General features: G+C 48.9%; 1 protein-coding gene across 1 annotated transcript in view; it reads right to left on the bottom strand.

The window, feature by feature from the left end:
* Positions 1 to 19,895, bottom strand: part of STIL (STIL centriolar assembly protein) — a 396,689-nt gene that overhangs the window by 138,059 nt on the left and 238,735 nt on the right. Inside the window, exon 12 of the mRNA XM_078671518.1 lies at positions 18,775 to 19,788. Coding sequence (XP_078527644.1) covers positions 18,775 to 19,788 — 1,014 coding nt within the window. The remainder of the gene's footprint in view (positions 1 to 18,774; positions 19,789 to 19,895) is intronic.

Here is a 19,895-nt window from a genome sequence, read left to right as displayed (position 1 = left end):
GAGCATTGATTGAGCAGCTTGCTCGAGTCAGACTGACCCAAGAGGATAGTCGCCAATGTAAAGATCCAATTTCCAGTCAATTTGATGAAGATCAAATAGCTTTATTTGAGAATCAAGGCAGATACCTCCAGCACAGCTTCACAGCTCAAAGATCAACTCCTATAATGAAAGGCTAACATTCTATCCTAGCAACATAGCTAACATTCTAATGATGACATGCAGATGCATTCAACTCTACACATAGGCTTCAGGGCACTCACTCAAGTACACATTAATTGACTATGACAGACTATCCTAAGACAACTAGCCCCATTTGTAAGCTTTTGTGTGCTGCAGCAGCATGGTGACGTCCCATATCAATAAAACAAATAATTTTAAAGAAACACACAATGGAGATACTCACACAAGTACTGTCTCACTCTTCTCTGCACCATTCCCGGTGAGAGGATGGCTGGCTTCCGGGCAACTCCAGCAAGTTTACAGTTTAACATTAATGAGGGTATGCGGTGAACTGCTTAGTCAAAAATTAAAGGAGGCTGTTATAATGAAGCAAGTCAGCAGGGGTTCGTTGAATGAAGCTTTATTGTGACAGCCCCATACACGTCGCACAAGTTACTACTTGTGTAACGATATATCTGTAAGAGACATTAGTTAGTGATAGATTCCTTACCTTAAAATATCGTCAACCTCGAGGGGGAGGGAAACTCTGAGCAAAATACCCACTCCTCTAGAACTAGTTGTAAATCCAGAATGGGCAGCAAGACGATAACCCCGTCTATTAAGAGCGTGACAAGTATTTCCTATCAAGTGTGTCTCCTGTAGCAAAACGACATCAGGCGAAAGGCGCCGCAGCAGCTGCATAACCACCCCTCTCTTTATACGATCCCCCAACCCATTCACATTCCAGCATAATACCCTCAACCCCCTACCCCCCATTCAGATCCACAATGAACTCCCATCGCAAAACGAGCATCACACCAATGTCAGAGTTAATGAAAGTGCCTTGCCTTGAAAAAGAAAAAACAAACAATCCCAGAACATAACCCCCCCCTCCCCCAAAGTTCCCCAACACAACTACCCCCCACCCTGCACCCCTGCACCGACTCGAAAGCTACCCCAATTTGCAGCGTGCCTGTCGCCCTGACAATTACAAACAAAGAACTAATCTACACAAAGAAGACCCCAGAGGAGGAAAGGGGTCCCGCCATCCTCGCTACCTCCCAAGTACGAATGGAATGATCAAGGAAGTTAGTAAGCCTCAGCTGGATACATTGAACGGTGTTCCGGACACAGGCACCATAATCATTCTTGGTCCATCAGTCCCCCCCCTCAGCACCACCAGCACGGCAAGCCGGCAAAGTGTCCAACCAGTCACTCGCTTCCTCAGGTCTGACAAAGAAGAATGTGCGATTGTCATATTCAAGACGCAGGCGAGCCGGGAATAACATAGCGTATTTTAGGTCCATGTCTCTTAGTCGCCGTTTCACCCCTTGAAATCCCATTCGTTGTTTCTGGACCGATTGGGAAAAGTCTGGATAGAAGTTCACAGCAGCGTTCTCGAACTGCGTAGGGCCGCTTGTCCGTGCCGCCTGCAGAATGGCGTCGCGATCTCTGAAGTTGAAAATCCGAGCAATAATTGGACGGGGGGGGGGGGGGTTAAACCGGGCTACGCCTGTCCCCCTGGCACTCTGTGCGCACGTTCGATGGCAAATAACTTACTCAGGCCCTTGGGTGCAAGATGATTAAGAATGAGGTCCTCCACTCGAAAATCTGTGGCGAGTGAACTAGAATCTTCCGGGACCCCAATAATACGCACGTTGTTGCGCCGTGCACGGCCTTCAAAATCCTCCAAGCGACAAGCAAAAAAGTCATTAGCAGATCTAAGGTTGCGCACTTCTGTTTGTAAGTCGGACACATCCGTGGTTAGGCTGGACGTCTTTAGGTCCAATGACTTCACCTTCTCGTTCGTCTTGGCCAAATCAGCTCAAATGAGGTTGACATCAATAGCCACCGTGTCCAACTTCAGAGCCAGGGCTTCATACTGTTGGCCAATGGAAGACTGAATACCAGCAATGGCGCCCATCACATCTTGTAGCGTTAATTCCGCCAATGCAGCAGGATCGTCGACAGCCTCTTCCCGGGCCTTAGGTGCGCCTCCAGGGGATCTTTTAGAAAGTGTGTAGCGTTCGATGACATTCGTCTGGGTTGAACCTCCACGGAGAGTGGTCTTGACTTTCCGTTTTTCACCCTCGGGCTTGCCCGTCATGGCGAGCCGGGTGCCCCGGAAGGAGGCTTGGGATCTGGTCCAAATGGCTCCTTAAAATTCACACACAAGAATACAGGAGGCAAAGTTGGGCCAAGTTGAGTCCACAGCCAAACAGTCTCTAGCTCTAAGCTCGATGAGCTGGCAGCAGAGCTCGTCCGATCAACAGACACACCACAGATGGGAGACAGTGCGCTGGAGAAACGAAACCGAAAGTGAAGTGAGGCTGTGGTCAGATCCCCTCAAGCCGTTGTTGTTAAATTACGACCTGGGCACTGCTACAACTCAAGGTCCAGGCTGTGCCATGGAGAAGGCCCCAAATTTCAAGACGACAAAGCTCGGAGACCCTGTCTCCGATTCCGACCCAAAAACGAATAGTTTTCTTACCTGTCGGTGTAGTTTTGCAGCTTGAAGATCTTTCTGGATTCACTATGCTGTGCATTATTCCGCGGTCTTGTGGTTGGGTCCGGATTCGTAGTCTTTTCTTTTTTTTTTTTTTTTGTAGCCCAGGTGGGCGTCGGCGTCACACCTCCTTGGGTGCATTTCCGGTGACGTCGGCATGCTTCCTGCGGAAGCTCCCACTCTTGGGCGCCATCTTCGGGTTCTTTTTTTCCGTGTTTCTCTTTCTTTCGTTTCCGAAGTAGGTGATATTTTACCGCTTTGTACTTATAAGTCCTTTTTTTTTTTTTTTTGTATATCCACCTCTTCTCTCTCCAGCCTCATCTTTCTGGCGGAGGTGGGTGGGTTCGCTAGTGAATCCAGAAAGATCTTCAAACTGCAAAACTACACCGACAGGTAAGAAAACTATTCGTTTTGCAGCGTGAATCTTTCTGGATTCACTATGCTGTGCATAGATTTTGTAGCGGTTTCTCATCTCTGTGGCGGCTGGGTGGAAGATGAGCGTTGGTTATTGAATATGTGCTGGAGCACCTTTTGTCCGACTTGTGCTTCCTTGTTCATCTGTATATCCACACAGTAGTGCTTTGTGAACGTATGCACCGAAGCCCATGTTGCCCCAGGCATATGTCCTGTATGGGTGTGTTAGCCAGGAAAGCTATTGTAGCACCCTTTTTCCTAGTGGAGTGGGTACGTGTCCCCTCTGCTAGCTCTTGTCCTGCACGTTTGTGGCAGAGTTGAATTGTCTGTGCGATCCATCGTGCAATAGTCTTTTTGGTTACTGCCTTTCCCATGAAACTGTTGGCGAATGACACAAAGAACTGTTTTGTTTTCCTGTGTCCCTTCGTCCTCTCAATGTAGTGCATGACTGCCCTTCTGGCGTCCAGGGTGTGCAGAGCTCGCTCTGCGCTAGTTGTTGGTTTTTGGAAAAAACTCGGTATCTGTATAGACTGGTTCATGTGGAATTTGGATACCACCTTCGGCATGAAGTCCTCATCACAACCCTAGCATTGTGTATTTGTATGTAGGGTTCTTGTAGCGTCAGCGCCTGAAGCTCCCTTACTCTGCGTAAGGACGTTATTGCAACCAGGAAAGCTGTTTTCATAGTTAGCATCTTTAGGGAGGCCTTGTGAAGTGGTTCAAAGGGCTCTTTCATGAGTTCCGCTAGGACTATGTTCAAGTTCCATGCAGGTGGCGGCACCCGCTTGGGTGGTGCGATCCTTTTCGCTCCTTCTAGGAATCTCTTCACCACCTGTGATGTGAAGAAACTCCTGCACGTTTCTCCCCTTGTGTAGGCGACTATCGCTGCCAAGTGAATTCTTAACGAGGATGAGCTAAGGTTCTTCTCCAGCAAGTGTGTCAGGTACTTTAGCACTGTGGAGTCCTTCTTCATTTTAGTGTGAAGTCTTTCTTTTCTGCACCACATCGTGAATCTTTTCCATTTCGCAACGTAGCACTTCCGAGTGCTGGGCCTCCGTGCCTCCCGAAGGACCCTCAGGGTGCTTTCTGGCATTCTCAAATGTGCGAACTCTATGTCCTCATGAGCCACGCTACTAGGCTCATGCTCTCTGGCTCTGGATGTAGCACCTCTCCGTTCTGCATGGAGAGTAGGTCTTTCCTCTTGCCGAATCTGTGGGGTGCACACTGTCATCTCCATGATCTGCGAGTACCATGTCTGTCTGGCCCACTGTGGCGCAACCAGTATCAGGGTCATGTTGCTCGCTCTGCACTTGCTCAGCACTCTGTGCATCAGTGGTATCGGGGGAAAGGCGTAAGCAAATGTCCCGGACCAATCTATCCATAGGGCATTCCCCAGTGACCCCTCCTCGGGCTGTCTGGATGCGAAGTTTCGGCATTTTGCATTTCGGCGTGTGGCAAACAGGTCCACTGATGGTGTTCCCCATCTGTCGAACAGCCACCTTGTCTCTTGAGCATTGAGCTCCCACTCGTGGGATGCAGATGTCTGTATGCTGAGCCAATCTGCTTGTATGTTTTCCTTCCCTGGTAGGTGTATGGCTAGCAGGTTTATCTTGAGAGGGATGGCCCATCTCCATATCTCCTGCGCCAGCGTTGAAAGCGGGGCTGACTGTGTGCCCCCCTGCTTGTTGATGTAGAACATCGCGGTCGTGTTGTCTGTTTGTAGCAACACCTTGTGCTTGTACAGTCTTGTTTGGAAAGCTTTCAGTGCCAGGAAGATTGTCTTCAATTCTAGGTAATTGATGTGCTTTGTCGCATCTGCTGGCGTCCACAGTCCCCTCACCTTGAGCTCCTCCATGTGAGCGCCCCATCCCTTCAGGGATGCGTCTGTGGTGATGGTCACTGTTGGCGTTGGGGGCGTTAGAGGCTTCCCCCTTGTTATGTTCTCCATGGTCCACCATGTCATCTCCTTCTGCAGTGCGTGCGTTACAACCACTAGATCCTCCCAACTGCCTGTAGCTTGTGACCATTGCTCCTGTAGCCATTCTTGAATGGGTCTCATGTGGAGACGTACATTCGGTACAAGGTGGATGCATGATGCCATCATCCCCATGATCTTGCTCGCAGTCCTCACTGTCCGAGCTTGTCCCTTCCGGTAGAGGCGAGTTTCCTTCACCAGCGCCCTCGCCCTCTTCTCGCTGGGGAACACCTTGCCCTGTAAGGTGTTGATCTGTGCTCCCAGGAAGATCTTCACTTGTTCCGGCTGCATTGATGATTTCTTCCAATGGATGGAGAACCCCAGGCTTATGAGCGTGCTCGTCACCGTGTGTGCGTGCTGCTTGCATTTCTGGTATGAGTTTGCTTTCACCAGCCAGACGTCCAGGTAGGGGTATACGTGTATTCCCTGCCTTGGTAGGTGTGCTGCGACTGCTGCGAGGCACTTTGTGAAGACCCTTGGTGCTGATTTTAGCCCGAAGGCTAGTGTTGTGAACTGGTAGTGGCTTTCTCCGATGGTAAACCTGAGCATATGCTTGTGCTTTCTGTTTATTGGGATGTGCAGGTAGGCGTCCTTGAGGTCTATCGAGACCATGAAGTCGCCGATCTGCAATTGCGGGAGCACCTCTTGCAGGGAGGTCATTTTGAATTTTTGCGTTCCTATGAATTTGTTCAGGAACCTTAGGTCCAGAATGGGTCTCATGGTCTCGTCTACTTTTGGTACCAGGAAGTACATTGAGTATATTCCTGTGTTTCTTTCCTTGAAGGGTACCCGTTCTATGGCCTGCTTCCGCAGGAGTTCCTTTGCTTCTTCCTGAAGACACTCTAGCTGCTTGCTTGCTAGTGGTTTTCTGCTTATTGGCCTCCCCTCCAACTCTATGCAGTATCCGAATTGGATGATGTTGAGGATCCATTTGTCTGATGTGATTCCTCTCCATTCTTGGAGGTAAAATCTTAATCTTCCTCCCACTGGTGTTATGTGGTCGTAGATGTGTAGCTTGTCTTGACCCCTCTGTACGTGCTGCCCCCTGGGATCTTTTCTGTGGGTGGGCACACAGAGTTTTTTGAAGTCACTTAGAGGCGGGCTGCTGTCCCCCTCTTCTATTCTGTCCACGTCCATTTCCTCTCCCTCGAAAGGACTGGCCTCTTTGTTGGTATTGCCAGGACTGCTTCTGCTGACCCTGCGAGTCTGCCTGGTGCGTTTGTTGGAAAGCCTGGTGTGATGTACCTGGCTGGTTTCCACCTCTCCCGCCAGGCCTCCGTGACGGGGTGCCCCTTTTGTTGCCTCTGAACTGCAATGCTCCCATGGACCTTGCTGTTTCGTTATCCTTTTTTAGTTGGCTGAGCATCTCATCAACTGTTGTTCCGAAAAGCGTGTCGCCGTTGAACGGTGTGTTCAGGATGCTGTGTTGCACCTCGGGTTTGAAACCTGAAATCCTGAGCCAGGCGTGTCTTCTTTCAGTGACACCCATCATCATGAGCCTGCTGAAGGTGTCTGCTCCATCCAGGGCCGTCTTAAGGCAAGATTTTGCCGCGTTCTTCCCTTGTTCAACCAGCTTTTCGGACTTCTGTCTGGCATCCTGGGGCAGGTCCTTCACCAACTGCCCGAGCTCCTCCATGATCTGGTACATGTGCCTGTTTATCAGGGCGTTGGAATTAGCCATGCGCCAGTGGGTCGCGGCGTTCCGTTCGATCCTTCTGCCCACCAGATCCATCCTCTTGCTCTCCTTATCCGGTGGTGGTCCAGAAGTAGTGGGAACGTTAGCCCTCTTCCTTGCTGTGGCCATGATAATGGAGTCTGCCGCGACCGTTCCCTGAATGTAGGGTGGGTTTTTTAGGAATGTTTGTATTTCTTTTCTGTTCTGGGAGTTACTGCCTTGCATGTTGCGGGCTCCCTGAATGCTTCCTTCCCTTGAGCCAAGACGCTGTCGAGCATTGGCAGATACTGGCTCCTTGTTTGTGTGGGGAGCAATGTCTCTAGAAGGAAGTCTGCTTTCTGCTTCTCTTCGTCGAGCTTGAGTTTGAATGCCGCTGCGGCAGACCGTATCACCGAGTTGTAGGCCCCGATGTCGTCCGGCGGCGAGGGCCTCGAGGGATATGTGTCGACCGCCTCCTCCGGGCTGTCGGTGTCGACATCTTGGTAATCCACCTCCTGTAAGTCAGAGGGGGCCGACTCTGCGTCCGTCCTGCTGTCCTCTTCCTCCCCATAGTTGTAACTATCGTAGGGATTCTCGTCCTCTTCCGGGTCGTCGACCACCTCGACGTCCGGGTCCTGTTCCTCGGCGACCTCGTCTTCCTCCTCGACCACCTCCACCACTGGTGGCTTGGTCTTGTGTGGGATCGTGAAGGTTTTCATCTTCGCGTTGAATTCTTTCTTCCGCTGCAAGATGTTTTCCATTTCGGCCTCGAGGCGCCTTCTCTTTTACACCATCTCGGCCGCGTGTTCCGCGTCGGATGGTTCGGCCGCTCTTTTCGGCGGTTGGCTCGGCGCCGTGCTTTTCGGAGCCGAAGTTTTCGACGTCGAACCGGATTTTGGGTCTCTGGTCGGCGTTGGTAGTTTAGGGTCCTTCTCCCTCGGCGTCGATCGATCCTTTTCGGGGACGATTTTTGACGACTTCTGCTGTTCAACAGCTCTCGGCGCCGGGGACTCCTTCTCAGAGGGTCTGCTGGGCCTGTGAGTAGTCGCGGGCGCCAGGTGTTTTGGCGTCGGCGCTTTCGGGGCCTTGCCCTCGTTTTTTCGAGACTCAGAGTCTCTCGGGTTCTTGGGGGCCGGAGAGTCTCCTACCTTATCAGACGTCTTCGTGTAATCGGTCTCTACAACCGTGTAGCTGTCGTCTTTGGCGGCAGCGTTGTCCTCTTCCTCGGAAGACATCCCCAGATCATAGAGGGACGGAGTCGGGGCCTTCCCCTGCAGGGTGGCGTGCGCTACCCTCTGTCTCTCTCTCTCACACGAAGGGTCTTCGGGGCGAAGGCGGAGCAGGCGTTGCAGTCCTCGCTTTCGTGATTTACCGGTAGACAAAGGTTGCATACCTGGTGCTGGTCCTTCTGCGCGTACTTGTGGTGGCAATTACGGCAGAACTTGAACGGCGTGTTGTCCATCATCGAGCACTCAGGGCCTCCCTGGTCGCGTGTTCGATGAAGTCTCCTGGAGTCTTCAGATGCCTTTTCTTGCAATTTCTGTATTTTTCTTTCTTCTTTCTCCAAAAATGTCTGGAGCCCAAACGGGAACAATCCAGACCCGACCGCGGAAAAAAAGAATCTAAAGATGGCGCCCAAGAGTGGGAGCTTCCGCAGGAAGCATGCCGACGTCACCGGAAACGCACCCAAGGAGGTGTGACGCCGACGCCCACCTGGGCTACACAAAAAAAAAAAAAAAAGAAAAGACTACGAATCCGGACCCAACCACAAGACCGCGGAATAATGCACAGCATAGTGAATCCAGAAAGATTCACGCTGCAAAACCTGCTAGTACATCGCCGGGTTGTGTCTTCAATGACCTTCCGTCAAATCAGGATATCATCCAGGATAAATGCGGGAGGCAGCGAGGGTCCTCGGGAGCCCTGTGCTCACGCGGCCATCTCGGATGCGCGTGTAGCTCCTCCTCTACTCTATATTTCTTAATTGGTGTAGGTTTTTTTTTGTGGTGTGATTTCACTGTGCTACTGTTGGAAGTGTTGCACAATACTTTGGACATTGCCTCTAAGTTAAGCCTTACTGGTCTGTGCCAAGCAGCCAGAGTGTTGAGCACAAGTTAATTTGGGGGTTTGCTTGTGACTTCACGCTAACAAGGATTGTGGCTGCTGCTTAATCGGGGCTCACACTCCAGTCAAACAACCACCCAATTTCTTACACTATTTTTTACATGCCTCATTTAGAGTAAATTAGAGACAGGTAAGGTAGAACTGCAAACAAAAATGTCGGCAAGCAGATAATGTCTCTTGACATCAGAAAATAGAAAACAAATAAAGAGGTAGTAAAGTACATAGAGGTCCAGTTCCATGGTGGATGAAAAGTGACTTCTTTAAGGAGAAGCAGGGCATATATATGGTGGAATTAGGAACTGGCCTGCTGTATTATAATGCAAATGCACTTTTGACAGCATTAAATTTACTCTCAGAGATCAGAATGAGACCACATCAATTGTGGGACCATTGATCTGCAATAATATTGTGTTGTGATTCCACAAACCATTAATGAATTTTGTGTTATTCAAGAGAGAATTGAACCCATGCAGCATATGATGAGAATAGCGTCTGAGACATTGCACTTGAAATCGATGACTGACTGATACCACAGCATTGGGAAAACCTAACAAACCCGTTTTCAAGGATTTGTGTACTTCTGCTCCTGTAAGGAAAGGGCAAGGTTAGTAGTGGATATTTCATCTTCAGGAAACACAAAAACGTCTGTAAGTGCACAGATATATAGCTGGGTTCTTGTTGCAGTATCCCCCCCCCCACACTTTTTTTCTGGTATTTGATGCAACTATGACTAAAGCGTTCTGGGTTCCAGCTAACCAGATCCTCCGTACCAGAGCTCTTACCCTACAAATGTTCAGTTGTATCCCCAATTGGCAAAACGAAGTTTCTTACCTGTCGGTGTAGTTTTGCAGCTTGAAGATCTTTCTGGATTCACTATGCTGTGCATTATTCCGGGGTCTAGTGGTTGGGTCCGGAATCGTGGTCTTTTCTCTCTTTTTTTTTTGTAGCCCAGGTGGGCGTCGACGTCCCACCCTTTGGTGTACTTTCTGCGACGTCGGCATGCTTCCTGCGGAAGCTCCCACCTTTGGGCGCCATCTTCAGATTCTTTTTTACTTGTTTTTGTTTCATGTTCGGTAATCTTTTTTGAATGTTTTGAAGTTCTTCCTTAAGTAAATGAATTTCCACCTTGTCTCTTAAGGTGTCTGTTTGTATATTTTTCTTGTAGTTCCACCTTCCTCTGCTTCATCTTTCTGGCGGAGATGGGTGGGTTCGCTAGTGAATCCAGAAAGATCTTCACGGTGCAAAACTACACCGACAGGTAAGAAACTATTCGTTTTGCAGCGTGAATCTTTCTGGATTCACTATGCTGTGCATAGACTTTGTAGCGGTTTGTTATGTTTGTGGCAGTTGGTTGGAAGACGCGCGCTGGTTGTTGAATATATGTTGAAGCACTTTCAGTCCTACTTGTGCTTCCTTGTTCATTTGTATATCCACGCAGTAGTGCTTAGTGAACGTGTGCAATGAAGCCCATGTTGCCGCCAGGCATATGTCTTGAATGGGTGTGTTAGCCAGGAAGGCTATTGTTGCTCCCTTTTTCCTGGTAGAGTGGGCTTGTGCCCCCTCTGTTAGCTCTTGCCCTGCCTATTTGTGGCAGAATTGTATAGTTTGTGGGATCCATCGTGCGACTGTGTCCTTTGTTACTGGTCTTCCCAGGAAACTGATTGCGAAGGACACAAAGAACTGCTTTGTTTTTCTGTGCTCCTTCGTTCTTTCCATGTAATGCATTACTGCCCTTCTAGCGTCCAGAGTGTGCAGTTTCCTCGCTGCGCTTCTGCATGGTTTCTGAAAGAAGCTCGGTTTTTGTATTGTTTGGTTCATGTGAAACCTTGACACTACCTTTGGCATAAAGTGTGGGTCCGTTCTCATTACCACCTTGTCATTGTGTATTTGGATGTAGGGTTCTTGTAGCGCCAGCGCTTGTAGCTCGCTTACCCTGTGCAGCGAGGTTATTGCCACCAGAAAGGCTGTCTTCATTGTGAGCATTTATAGTGAGGCCTTATGAATGGGTTCAAAGGGCGCTTTCATAAGGTCTGTTAGGACTAAGTTAAGGTTCCATGCCGGTGGCGGCATCCTCTTAGGTGGTGCGATCCTTTTTGCCCCTTCCAGGAATCTCAACTATTTGTGATGTAAAGAAGCTCTTTCCTGTCTCCCCTGTGTAGGCTACTATGTAAATGTACAGGAATTTATATAGCGCAAATCACCAAGCGGTTTCTAAGCGCTTGCTTAGGGAACCCGTCCTGGTATTCCCCTGTGAGATAACCCCGGCAGGGTATTCGCAAGGTGAAAGCCAGGCATCCCGCCACGAGGGGCCGTTGTGGAGATTAAGCAAGCTATTGCCCAGAGTCGCAGAGTGTGAACCCGTGAATCGAGTAGGCACCGGAGCGAGAATTGTCGAGTCCATGGACATTTTAGGACTCAAGACCCCGCCAAGCCGGGAATTGAACCCTGGTCCCGGGCTGACCTCTGCTTCCAGGTCTGCCTCCTCTAACCAGTGAGCCACACTTCTCCACTGCTACTATTGCTGCTAGGTGTACTCTTAGCGAGGATGAACTTAGTTTTGCTTTCAGCAGTTGTGTTAGGTATTTTAGCACCGTTGATTCCATTGTCATTTTCTTGTGTAGCTTTTCCTTGCTGCACCATTGTGTGAACCTTTTCCATTTTTCCACATAGCTCCTTTGTGTGGTAGGTCTCCTTGTCTCTCGTAGCACCCGCAGGGTGCTCTCCGGTAGTCTTAGGTGTGCAAACTCTATATCTTCAGGAACTATGCAGCTAGGCTGAGTCTCTCTGGCTCTGGGTGTAGTACTTCTCCGTTTTGCATGGAGAGTAAGTCCTTTCTTTTCCCGAACTTGTGGGGTGGTCCCTGTGCCATTTCTATTATTTGTGAGTTCCAGGTCTGCCTCGGCAACTGTGGTGCCACCAGGATCAGTGTCATGTTGCTGGGTACCTTGTGTACAGGTGGTATCGAGGAAAAAGTGTAGGCAAATGTTTTTGACCAGCTTATCCATAGGGCATTCCCCTGGGATTGTTCCTCTGGTTGCTTGGATGCGAAGGGTCGGCATTTCGCATTCTAGTATGTTGCAAATAGGTCTATTGTTGGTGTTCCCCACCTCCTGAATAGCCTTTGCATTTCCTGTGCATTGAGCTCCCACTCGTGGGATGCTGATGTCTGTCTGCAGAGCCTGTCTGCTTCCACATTGTCCTTTCCTGGTAGGTTTATGGCTAGTAGGTCTATTTTGAGTGGAATGGCCCATCTCCATAGTTCCTGCGCTAGGTTGGATAGTGCGACTGATTGTGTTCCTCCCTATTTGTTGATGTAGTACATCCTTGTTGTGTTGTCTGTATCAACACTCTCTGGTAGTACAGTTGTTTCTGGAAGGCCTTCGGGGCGAGGAGCACGGTCTTTAGTTTCAGGTAGTTCATGGGTCTGATCGCATCTGCTGGCGTGCACACACCCCCTCACCTTGAGCTTGTTCATGTGTGCTCCCCATCCCATCTGGGGTGAGTCTGGGGGTGATGGTCACCGTTGGGGTTGGTGGTGTTAAAGGCTTCCCCTTTGTTATGTTCTCCTTGTTCCATTACGTTATCTCCTCCTGCACTGCGTGCGTCACAACCACTAGATCTTCCCAACTTCCTGTAGCTTGTGACCGTTGTTGTTGCAGCCATCCCTGGAATGGTCTCATGTGGAGCCGTATATTGGGGACCAGGTGTATGCAGGATGCCATCATCCCCATGATCTTGCTCGCTGTCCTCACCTTTTGGTAGTGGCGGGTCTCCTTTAGCAGGGCAAGTCTTCTCTTGTCGCTGGGCAACACCTTGCTCTGTATGGTGTTGATCTGTGCGCCTAGGAAGATCTTCACTTGCTCTGGTTCCATTGAGGATTTCCCCCCAGTGTATGGAGAATCCCAGGTCAGTCAGCGTTTCTGTGATTCGCCATGCGTGTTCCTTGCATATCCTGTGGGAACTTGCTTTTATTAGCAAGTCGTCGATGTAAGGGTATACGTGAATCCCTTCCCTCCGTAGGTGCGCTGCCACGGCAGCGAGACATTTGGTGAAGACCCTTGGTGTGGATTTTAGTCCGAAGGTTAGGGCTGTGAACTGGTAAGTGTGCTTTGTTGATAGTAAATCTTAGATGTTTGTGCTGCCTGTTCACTGGAACCTGTAGGTAGGCATCTTTGAGGTCTCTGGTGGACAGGAAGTCTCCGTCCCTAATCTGAGGAATGACCTCTTGTAGGGACGTCATTTTGAATTTTTGTCTTTTTATGTATTGGTTTAGGAACCTTAGATCCAGGATCGGTCTTAGCGTTTTGTCCACTTTTGTTACTAGGAAATAGTTTGAGTACACCCCCTTGTTCCTATCTCTGAATGGTACTGGTTCGATGGCCTCCTTTTGGAAGAGTTCTTGTGTTTCCTCTAGGAGTAGCACTAGTTCTTTTGCTGAGTGCGCCTTTCTTTTTGGTTTTCTGTTTGGTGGCTTCTTTTCCAGTTCTAAGCAGTATTCGAACTGTATGATGTTGAGTATCCATTTGTCTGTAGTTATTTTCTTCCATTCCTGGAAGAAATGTTTTAGCCTGACTCCTACTGTGTTACATGTTCATTGATGTTTAGTCCGTGTAACCCTCTTTTGTTGACCTTGTTGTGCCCCACCCTTGAAGGTGTCGTGTGGGTGGGCACGCTTGGTTTGACGGAGTCACTTTGAGATGGGTTGCTGGCCCCCTCTTCTTGTTTGCCCTCGTGCATTCGTCCTACCGCGAAAGGACTGGCCTCGAGGTTGGTACTGCCAGGTTTGTTTTTGCTGGCCCTGCTGAGCTTGATTGTCGCTCTGGTAGGACTGCTGGAATGTCTGATATGACCTTCCCGGCTGGTTTCCCCCTCTTCTGTTTGGTCTCCGTGCCGGGGTACCCCTTCTCATTCCTCTGAATTACAAGGCCCCCATGGACCTTGCAGTCTCATTTTCTTTTTCGAGCTGGGTGAGTTTCTTATCCACCGGTGCCCCGAACAGGGTTTCTCCATTGAAGGGTGTGCTCAGAATGTTGTTTTGTACTTCCGGCTTGAAGCCTGAGATTCTCAGCCAGGCCAGCCTTCTTTCTGTGACCCCAATCAGCATGAGCCGGCTGGATGTGACAGCCCCATCCAAAGCTTATTTTAGGCATGAATTTGCTATATTCTTGCCTTCCTCCACCAGGTGTGATGCTCTTTGTTGGTATTGCTCAGGGAGGTGTTTGAGCAGCTGTCCGACCTCGTCCCGGTGTTGGCATGAGTGTCTGTTTAGTAGGGCATTAGAGTTTGCAATGCGCCAGTGTACTGCTGCATTCCTCTCCATCTTCCTTTGAGTGAGGTCCATCCTCCTGCTTTCTTTGTCTGGTGGTGGGCCTGAGGTTGTTGGAACGTTTGCCCTCTTCCTGGCTGTTACCGCAATAATGGAGTTAGCTGTGACGGATCCCTGGATGTAGGGAGGATCTTTAGAGGAGTGTTTGTATTTCTTCTCTGTCCTAGGTGTGACAGACCTGCAGGTCGCTGCGTCTTTGAATGCCTCCCTTCCCTGGTCCAGGACACTTTGAAGCATGGGGAGGAATTGACTCCTTGTTTGAGTGGGGAGCAGGGTCTCTAAGAGGAAGCAGGCCTTTGGTTTTTCTTCCTCCAGTTTGACTCCATAAGCTGTTACCGCGTTCTTGACGACCATGTTGTATACCCCAAAGTCATCTGGAGGCGAAGGCCTCGAAGGGTACGATTCCACGGCCTCTTCTGAGCTTTCGGTGTCGAGGTCCTGCCAATCCAGGTCCTGTGCCATCGAGAATGCCGAGCTGAAACTCGTCCGCTGGTCTTCCTCGCCTTCCTCATCGTAGTATAGGCCCTCTTCCTCTTGGTGTTCCTGGGGCTCTGGAGTTTTCGGCGCCCCTTCGGCATCGAACTCCTCTTCTTCTTCGATTTCGACGATCGTCGACGGTGGTTTCGACGGAATCGTGAACCTTTTCGTCGCACTCTCTTTTCCTTTGCAGGGTGTTATTCATTTCAGCCTCGAGCCTTCTCTTTTTTCTTTCCATTTCGGCGGCCTGTTCGGCGTCGAGTGTTTCGGCCGATCTCTTCTACGTAGTCGTCGAAGTAGCCTTTGGATCCTTTTCCTTCGGAGTCGAGCGGTCCTTTTCGGAAACGTGCTTCGACGACCTTGGCTTTTCGCCTGTTTTCGCCGACTGGGAGTCCTTTTCTAAGGATCCGCTGGGCTGTTTGTCCCTGGATGCACCTGCGGCCGTCGAGATTTTTGGCGCCAGTGCTCCTTTTTTGGACTTAGACTCGAGAGTCTGTTGAGGATTTAGGGGTCAACGTGTCTCCTACCTCTTTTGATGTTTTCTTATCAGTCTCTACGACCATGTAGTCATCTGGTCCCTCGGCGATGTTGTCCTCTTCGTCGCTGGAGAGGCCCAGGTTCCAAATCTACGGAGGTTGGCTCTTCTCGGTCTCTCTCTAACCCTGAGAGTCTTCGGGGTGAAGACGGAACAGGCGTTGCAATCCTTGCTCTCGTGGTCGACCGGTAGGCAGAGGTTGCAAACCGGGTGCTGGTCCTTCTGCGCATATTTGTGGTGGCAGTTACGGCAGAATTTAAAGGGTGTTTTGTCCATTCCTGCGCTCAGGAGGCCCCCTGTGTGTGCATTCTCCGCCAGACGTCGAAATTCTCGAAGTTCTCCTCCTCCTTCGTCGTCCCAGCTCAGTGATCTTGTTTCTCGATGTCTTCTCCAATCTTTTTCGTGTAGAAATCGGTCTTTTCTCTCTTCTTTCCTCCAAAAACTCTGGAGCTTCTTGGTGACGATCTAGACCCAACTGCAGACAAAAAAAAATCTGAAGATGGCGCCCAAAGGTGGGAGCTTCCACAGGAAGCATGCCGACGTCACAGGAAGTACTCCAAAGGGTGGGACGTCGACGCCCACCTGGGCTACAAAAAAAAAAAGAAGACTACGATTCCGGACCCAACCACTAGACCGCGGAATAATGCACAGCATAGTGAATCCAGAAAGATTCACGCTGCAAAACCTGTCGTACCCAGTAAGTCTCTAGTAAATGGTAGCCCTGGTGCCTAAGGTACTAAAGAGGGTTCTTAAGGGCAGCAGCACAAAATGTGCCACTCTAGGGAACCCCTCACCAAGCACATGCTGGGCTGCTATAGCTTGGTGCAGACAAAAATGAAAACGTGACATGCCCGCATCCCTGTGTGCCATGTCCCATAATACTGCATGTAATATTTCTAAGTCACCCTAACAGCAGGCCTGACGGCCCTAAGGCAGGGTGCTGAACATTACATATGAGGACACACCTGAATGAGCAGATATGCCCCTGTGCTGGTCAGTCCTATTAATGCCAGTAAAAGTGACCAGGCAAGCCATTTTAAAACATCTGCTGGACACTGGTGAAAATATGTACCCCAGCTACATAATGGCTTCACTGACGATTGGGATATTTACTATCACAAATCTCATATTGATTAACCAACACTGATTGCAGTGATGGATTTACCAATACATGCACCCAGAGGGCACCTTTGAAAACCTACCTGGCTCTGGTGTGCTCTCTGACTGGTTTCTGCCAGCCTGCCACCCCGAGACACTGACCTGACCTCCCAGGGTGAAAGCCTCTGGTCTCAGAAGGACCAGAACAAAAGCCTGGCTGTGATGAGCGTTAAACACCCCCTCCCACAGGATGACCTGCTGATTAGCCTTCCTAGGCCAGCAAGCTTCAATGAGCTGCCACCTTTTAAATGTGAATCTGGCTCCCCTCGCAGGAGAGAAAGACAACAACCTTGTCCAGAGCCCCTTTGGCACCTGCACAGGCTGGAAATGTATCTAATCATGTAGCAATGCCACCCCCAGGCTAGTACCACCTCTAAGGTGGGCTAAACTGAGGTGGATACAATGTTTCAGAAGTAGCCATCTTTGCGATGACATACTTAGGAATTCTGTGACAGGGTAATGCTCACTTCCAACAAGAAGTGGTCATGTAGGGGGCGTAGTGACCGCAAGAGTTCAGTAGCCCACTGGCTAATACCCTACACTCCCCTAAATTTATTATTTAGGGGAACCCCGGGCACCAGAAGGGCAGATGCTGATGACCTGAAGAAGACTGGCAGCAAGAACAGAAGACCCAGCAACTGACTTGGCGATAAGCCTGCCAACTTCGCTTATTGTACCAAAAGTCAACTTGTCCTGCAGCTGATGAGTCTCCAAAGCCCGGGTGACCTGCCAGTCTCTAACCAGGAACCAAGATCTGCCGAGGGTTAGCAGAACTGTACCTTGCATTCAGCAGAAGGCAAAGAAAGACCAAGAGGACTCTGGCCCCGCCAAAACCTGATGCCGCCAAGCACCACTGATCCCAAGCCCCCCAACCTGTGTCAAAGTGGACGATCGCAGTCAGCATAGTCCCCAAGCTCTCAAGGTACTGAATCCACTTTGGCGTAATTCATTGTGAACTCCCAGACATCTCCTGTACTCTATGTTGAGCTACCCCCTCAACCGAGAGTGTTGCAAGATGGCAAAACCAGACACCACAAAGAACCTCTGCACCCAGACGGCCTGTCCCAAGAAGAGGACTAAAGGTGTCCCCAACATCTCAAGAACCAAAGCCGATCGCTGGTTTCACCGGACTGGTGTCCCAGTCCCCTACTGAAGCCTCTTCCTACCACGACCATTCTCTATTGGATAACATTGGGCACCCAACGCAGTTTTGCACCTCTGCACTCAGCCGCCCTAGAGCCGCTGGTGGTGTTCTGTTGGTGCTGCCTTGGACCTTGCCCACACTCACCTTAACTCCTGGAGAAGGGTCCCGTAAGTTGCTGACAAGAACCGGTAACAACATAAGATTATACTCCCATAGGCTAACATTGCAGAACTTAGAAATTGCACTGTGTCGACGTGTTGAACTGAAAAATATTCCTATTTAAAAAGGTTCTTACCTGAACGATTTTCTTCTGATGCTTAAATATATATGGAGATACGTTCCATTTTTATAAAATGGGCTAGATCTCCTTCTTAAGTCGTGTGTCTCACGTCTTGCACCACTCTGTGTTAAACCTAAGGCGGCTTGACCACACTACCCATAATAGAATACCTTGAGATTGCCATAACAAGCCCCCTGCCTGTTCATAAGGGAATACCTGGACTCTTACACAATATATATATCTTATTTTGATATATCATATAAAGAAAGATCCAGCTTCCTACACACAGTTATAGTACCATAGATGTCCTTTTCACCGTGCAGCTTTTGGGTGTTCTAGTAAAAACACATAATACTCGAGTGTCTCAATTTAAATCTTCTTTTTGGCTGCAACCTACCCAATTTCCCTCCCCTTTGTTTGTCACTCAGAAACTCCGTTTTTATACAATGGAGTCTGTACTGCCAAAAGGTGCGAGTCTGGCCCAGAGGAATCAGAGGCCAACAACACAAATATTTTCTAATGCTTATAGCTATAAAAAGGATGTCCAGAAATCCAAGCAATAGAGTCAGAATTTGAGAGAATCAACAGCCAAATGTAGACACCCAAAAAACACACTTCCAAGAGTTTGGAGACAAATGGAAACTACTCCACTGAACATGTTTCAGGAGGAAATCTAAAGCAAAACAGATAATGTCTTAACTTATGAATGGGTGCAGTTGAAAAGCAATCGTAATGCAAGATATATGAGGGAAAGGTGAAGGAGGGCATGCCAGAAGATTAAAATAACACCACTGAAGGAACACTTTAAATCGGTATACAAATGTTTCTTATTTTTTATCACCATGCAAGGAATCAAGCAACACACCAGGGTTTTATCATTTTTGAAAGCATGCAAGACACTGGCAAATGGGTAGGCAATAACCACCAAATTAACAGTACCCATAAAAGAAAATTAATTAGCTGTAATTTAGTTGGTTTATCGAATGTCTATTGGCAGGTGAAAGGCGAAACAGTTCACAAACCTGAGCTTGAAGCAATTTCAGTTGCCGGTCTTGTTCTGCAAGGAGTCTGTACGCATCCGGAGGTAATCCCATCATTCCATTTCCCAATACTGCAGGTAAAGCAGACTGCATACAAGCAGAATGAGCTGCACAAGATGCACTACAAGGGCCTGCCTGTGAAGAATGCATTCTCCTAGGTGAAATTAAATTAGTAGTAGCAAAACAGTTTTCCCTTTTGCTTTGATGGCCTGGGTTAGTTGGGCTACTTGTAACACACACAGGGCTGCAGCAAACATTAGGATATGCTAAATTTTGAGGAAGCACAGAATATGACGTTTCGGCAGGGACATCAGAATGGATTTCAGGTGTACTGCTGGAGCCCATACTATCCACACCGTGCCACATATTTGATGGGCAATATTGAATATGTCCATTTAGATAACAGCCACAGGCGCTGATAGGAGAGGAGCATGGTCTATCTGTTGGTCTTTGTCCATTTTGGAGTGTTACATGAGAGGGAGGCGCAAAAACGGCCTGCCTAGAATGCGGGGAGGATCTTCTTATTGGGGGTGGCCCTCGCCTAGGTGTGGCAGTGTCTATGGCAGGACCATGGTGCTGATTTTGCATTCTTTGTTGAAGTACTGAAGCGTCTGGTGAAACTCCACTCCTCGGAGTTGAAGGTGAGGAAGACGACGACGAAGAAGAGGAGGATCTGCAGCTTTTCCTTGTTGTTGGGACACTTTTCCTCATGGTGGATTGTTGAGAAGATGGTGTTTCAAAACTCGATTGATTGGACAGTCTTCTCACTGAATGCTCTTTAATATGTGGGACAAAGTTTTGCTGATCAATATTGAAGCATTGATTTTGATTGTGCACATTTCCAAGTGGGTATGAGTTTCTAACAGGCACAGAATGGGGTGAAAGTGGATTTCCACTGCTTACATTCACTGCATGCTTTGACCTGGCTTTAGACTCCACAAAACTACCATCAAAAACAATAGAAAGTTCTGGAACCGAAGGGTGAATTCTTGAAACCTAAGAGAAAAGAGATATTTAAGAAAGCTTTAATTAGATTTTTAAGCATTCTAGCTGCCACTGGTTAGGAAAATTAGGTGATCAAAAGGTAGACTATATTATCTCTG

Source organism: Lissotriton helveticus, chromosome 1_2 (genome assembly GCF_964261635.1).
Source record: "Lissotriton helveticus chromosome 1_2, aLisHel1.1, whole genome shotgun sequence".
Lineage (NCBI taxonomy): Eukaryota > Metazoa > Chordata > Amphibia > Caudata > Salamandridae > Lissotriton > Lissotriton helveticus.
This window is presented reverse-complemented; position numbering and strand designations above follow the sequence as displayed.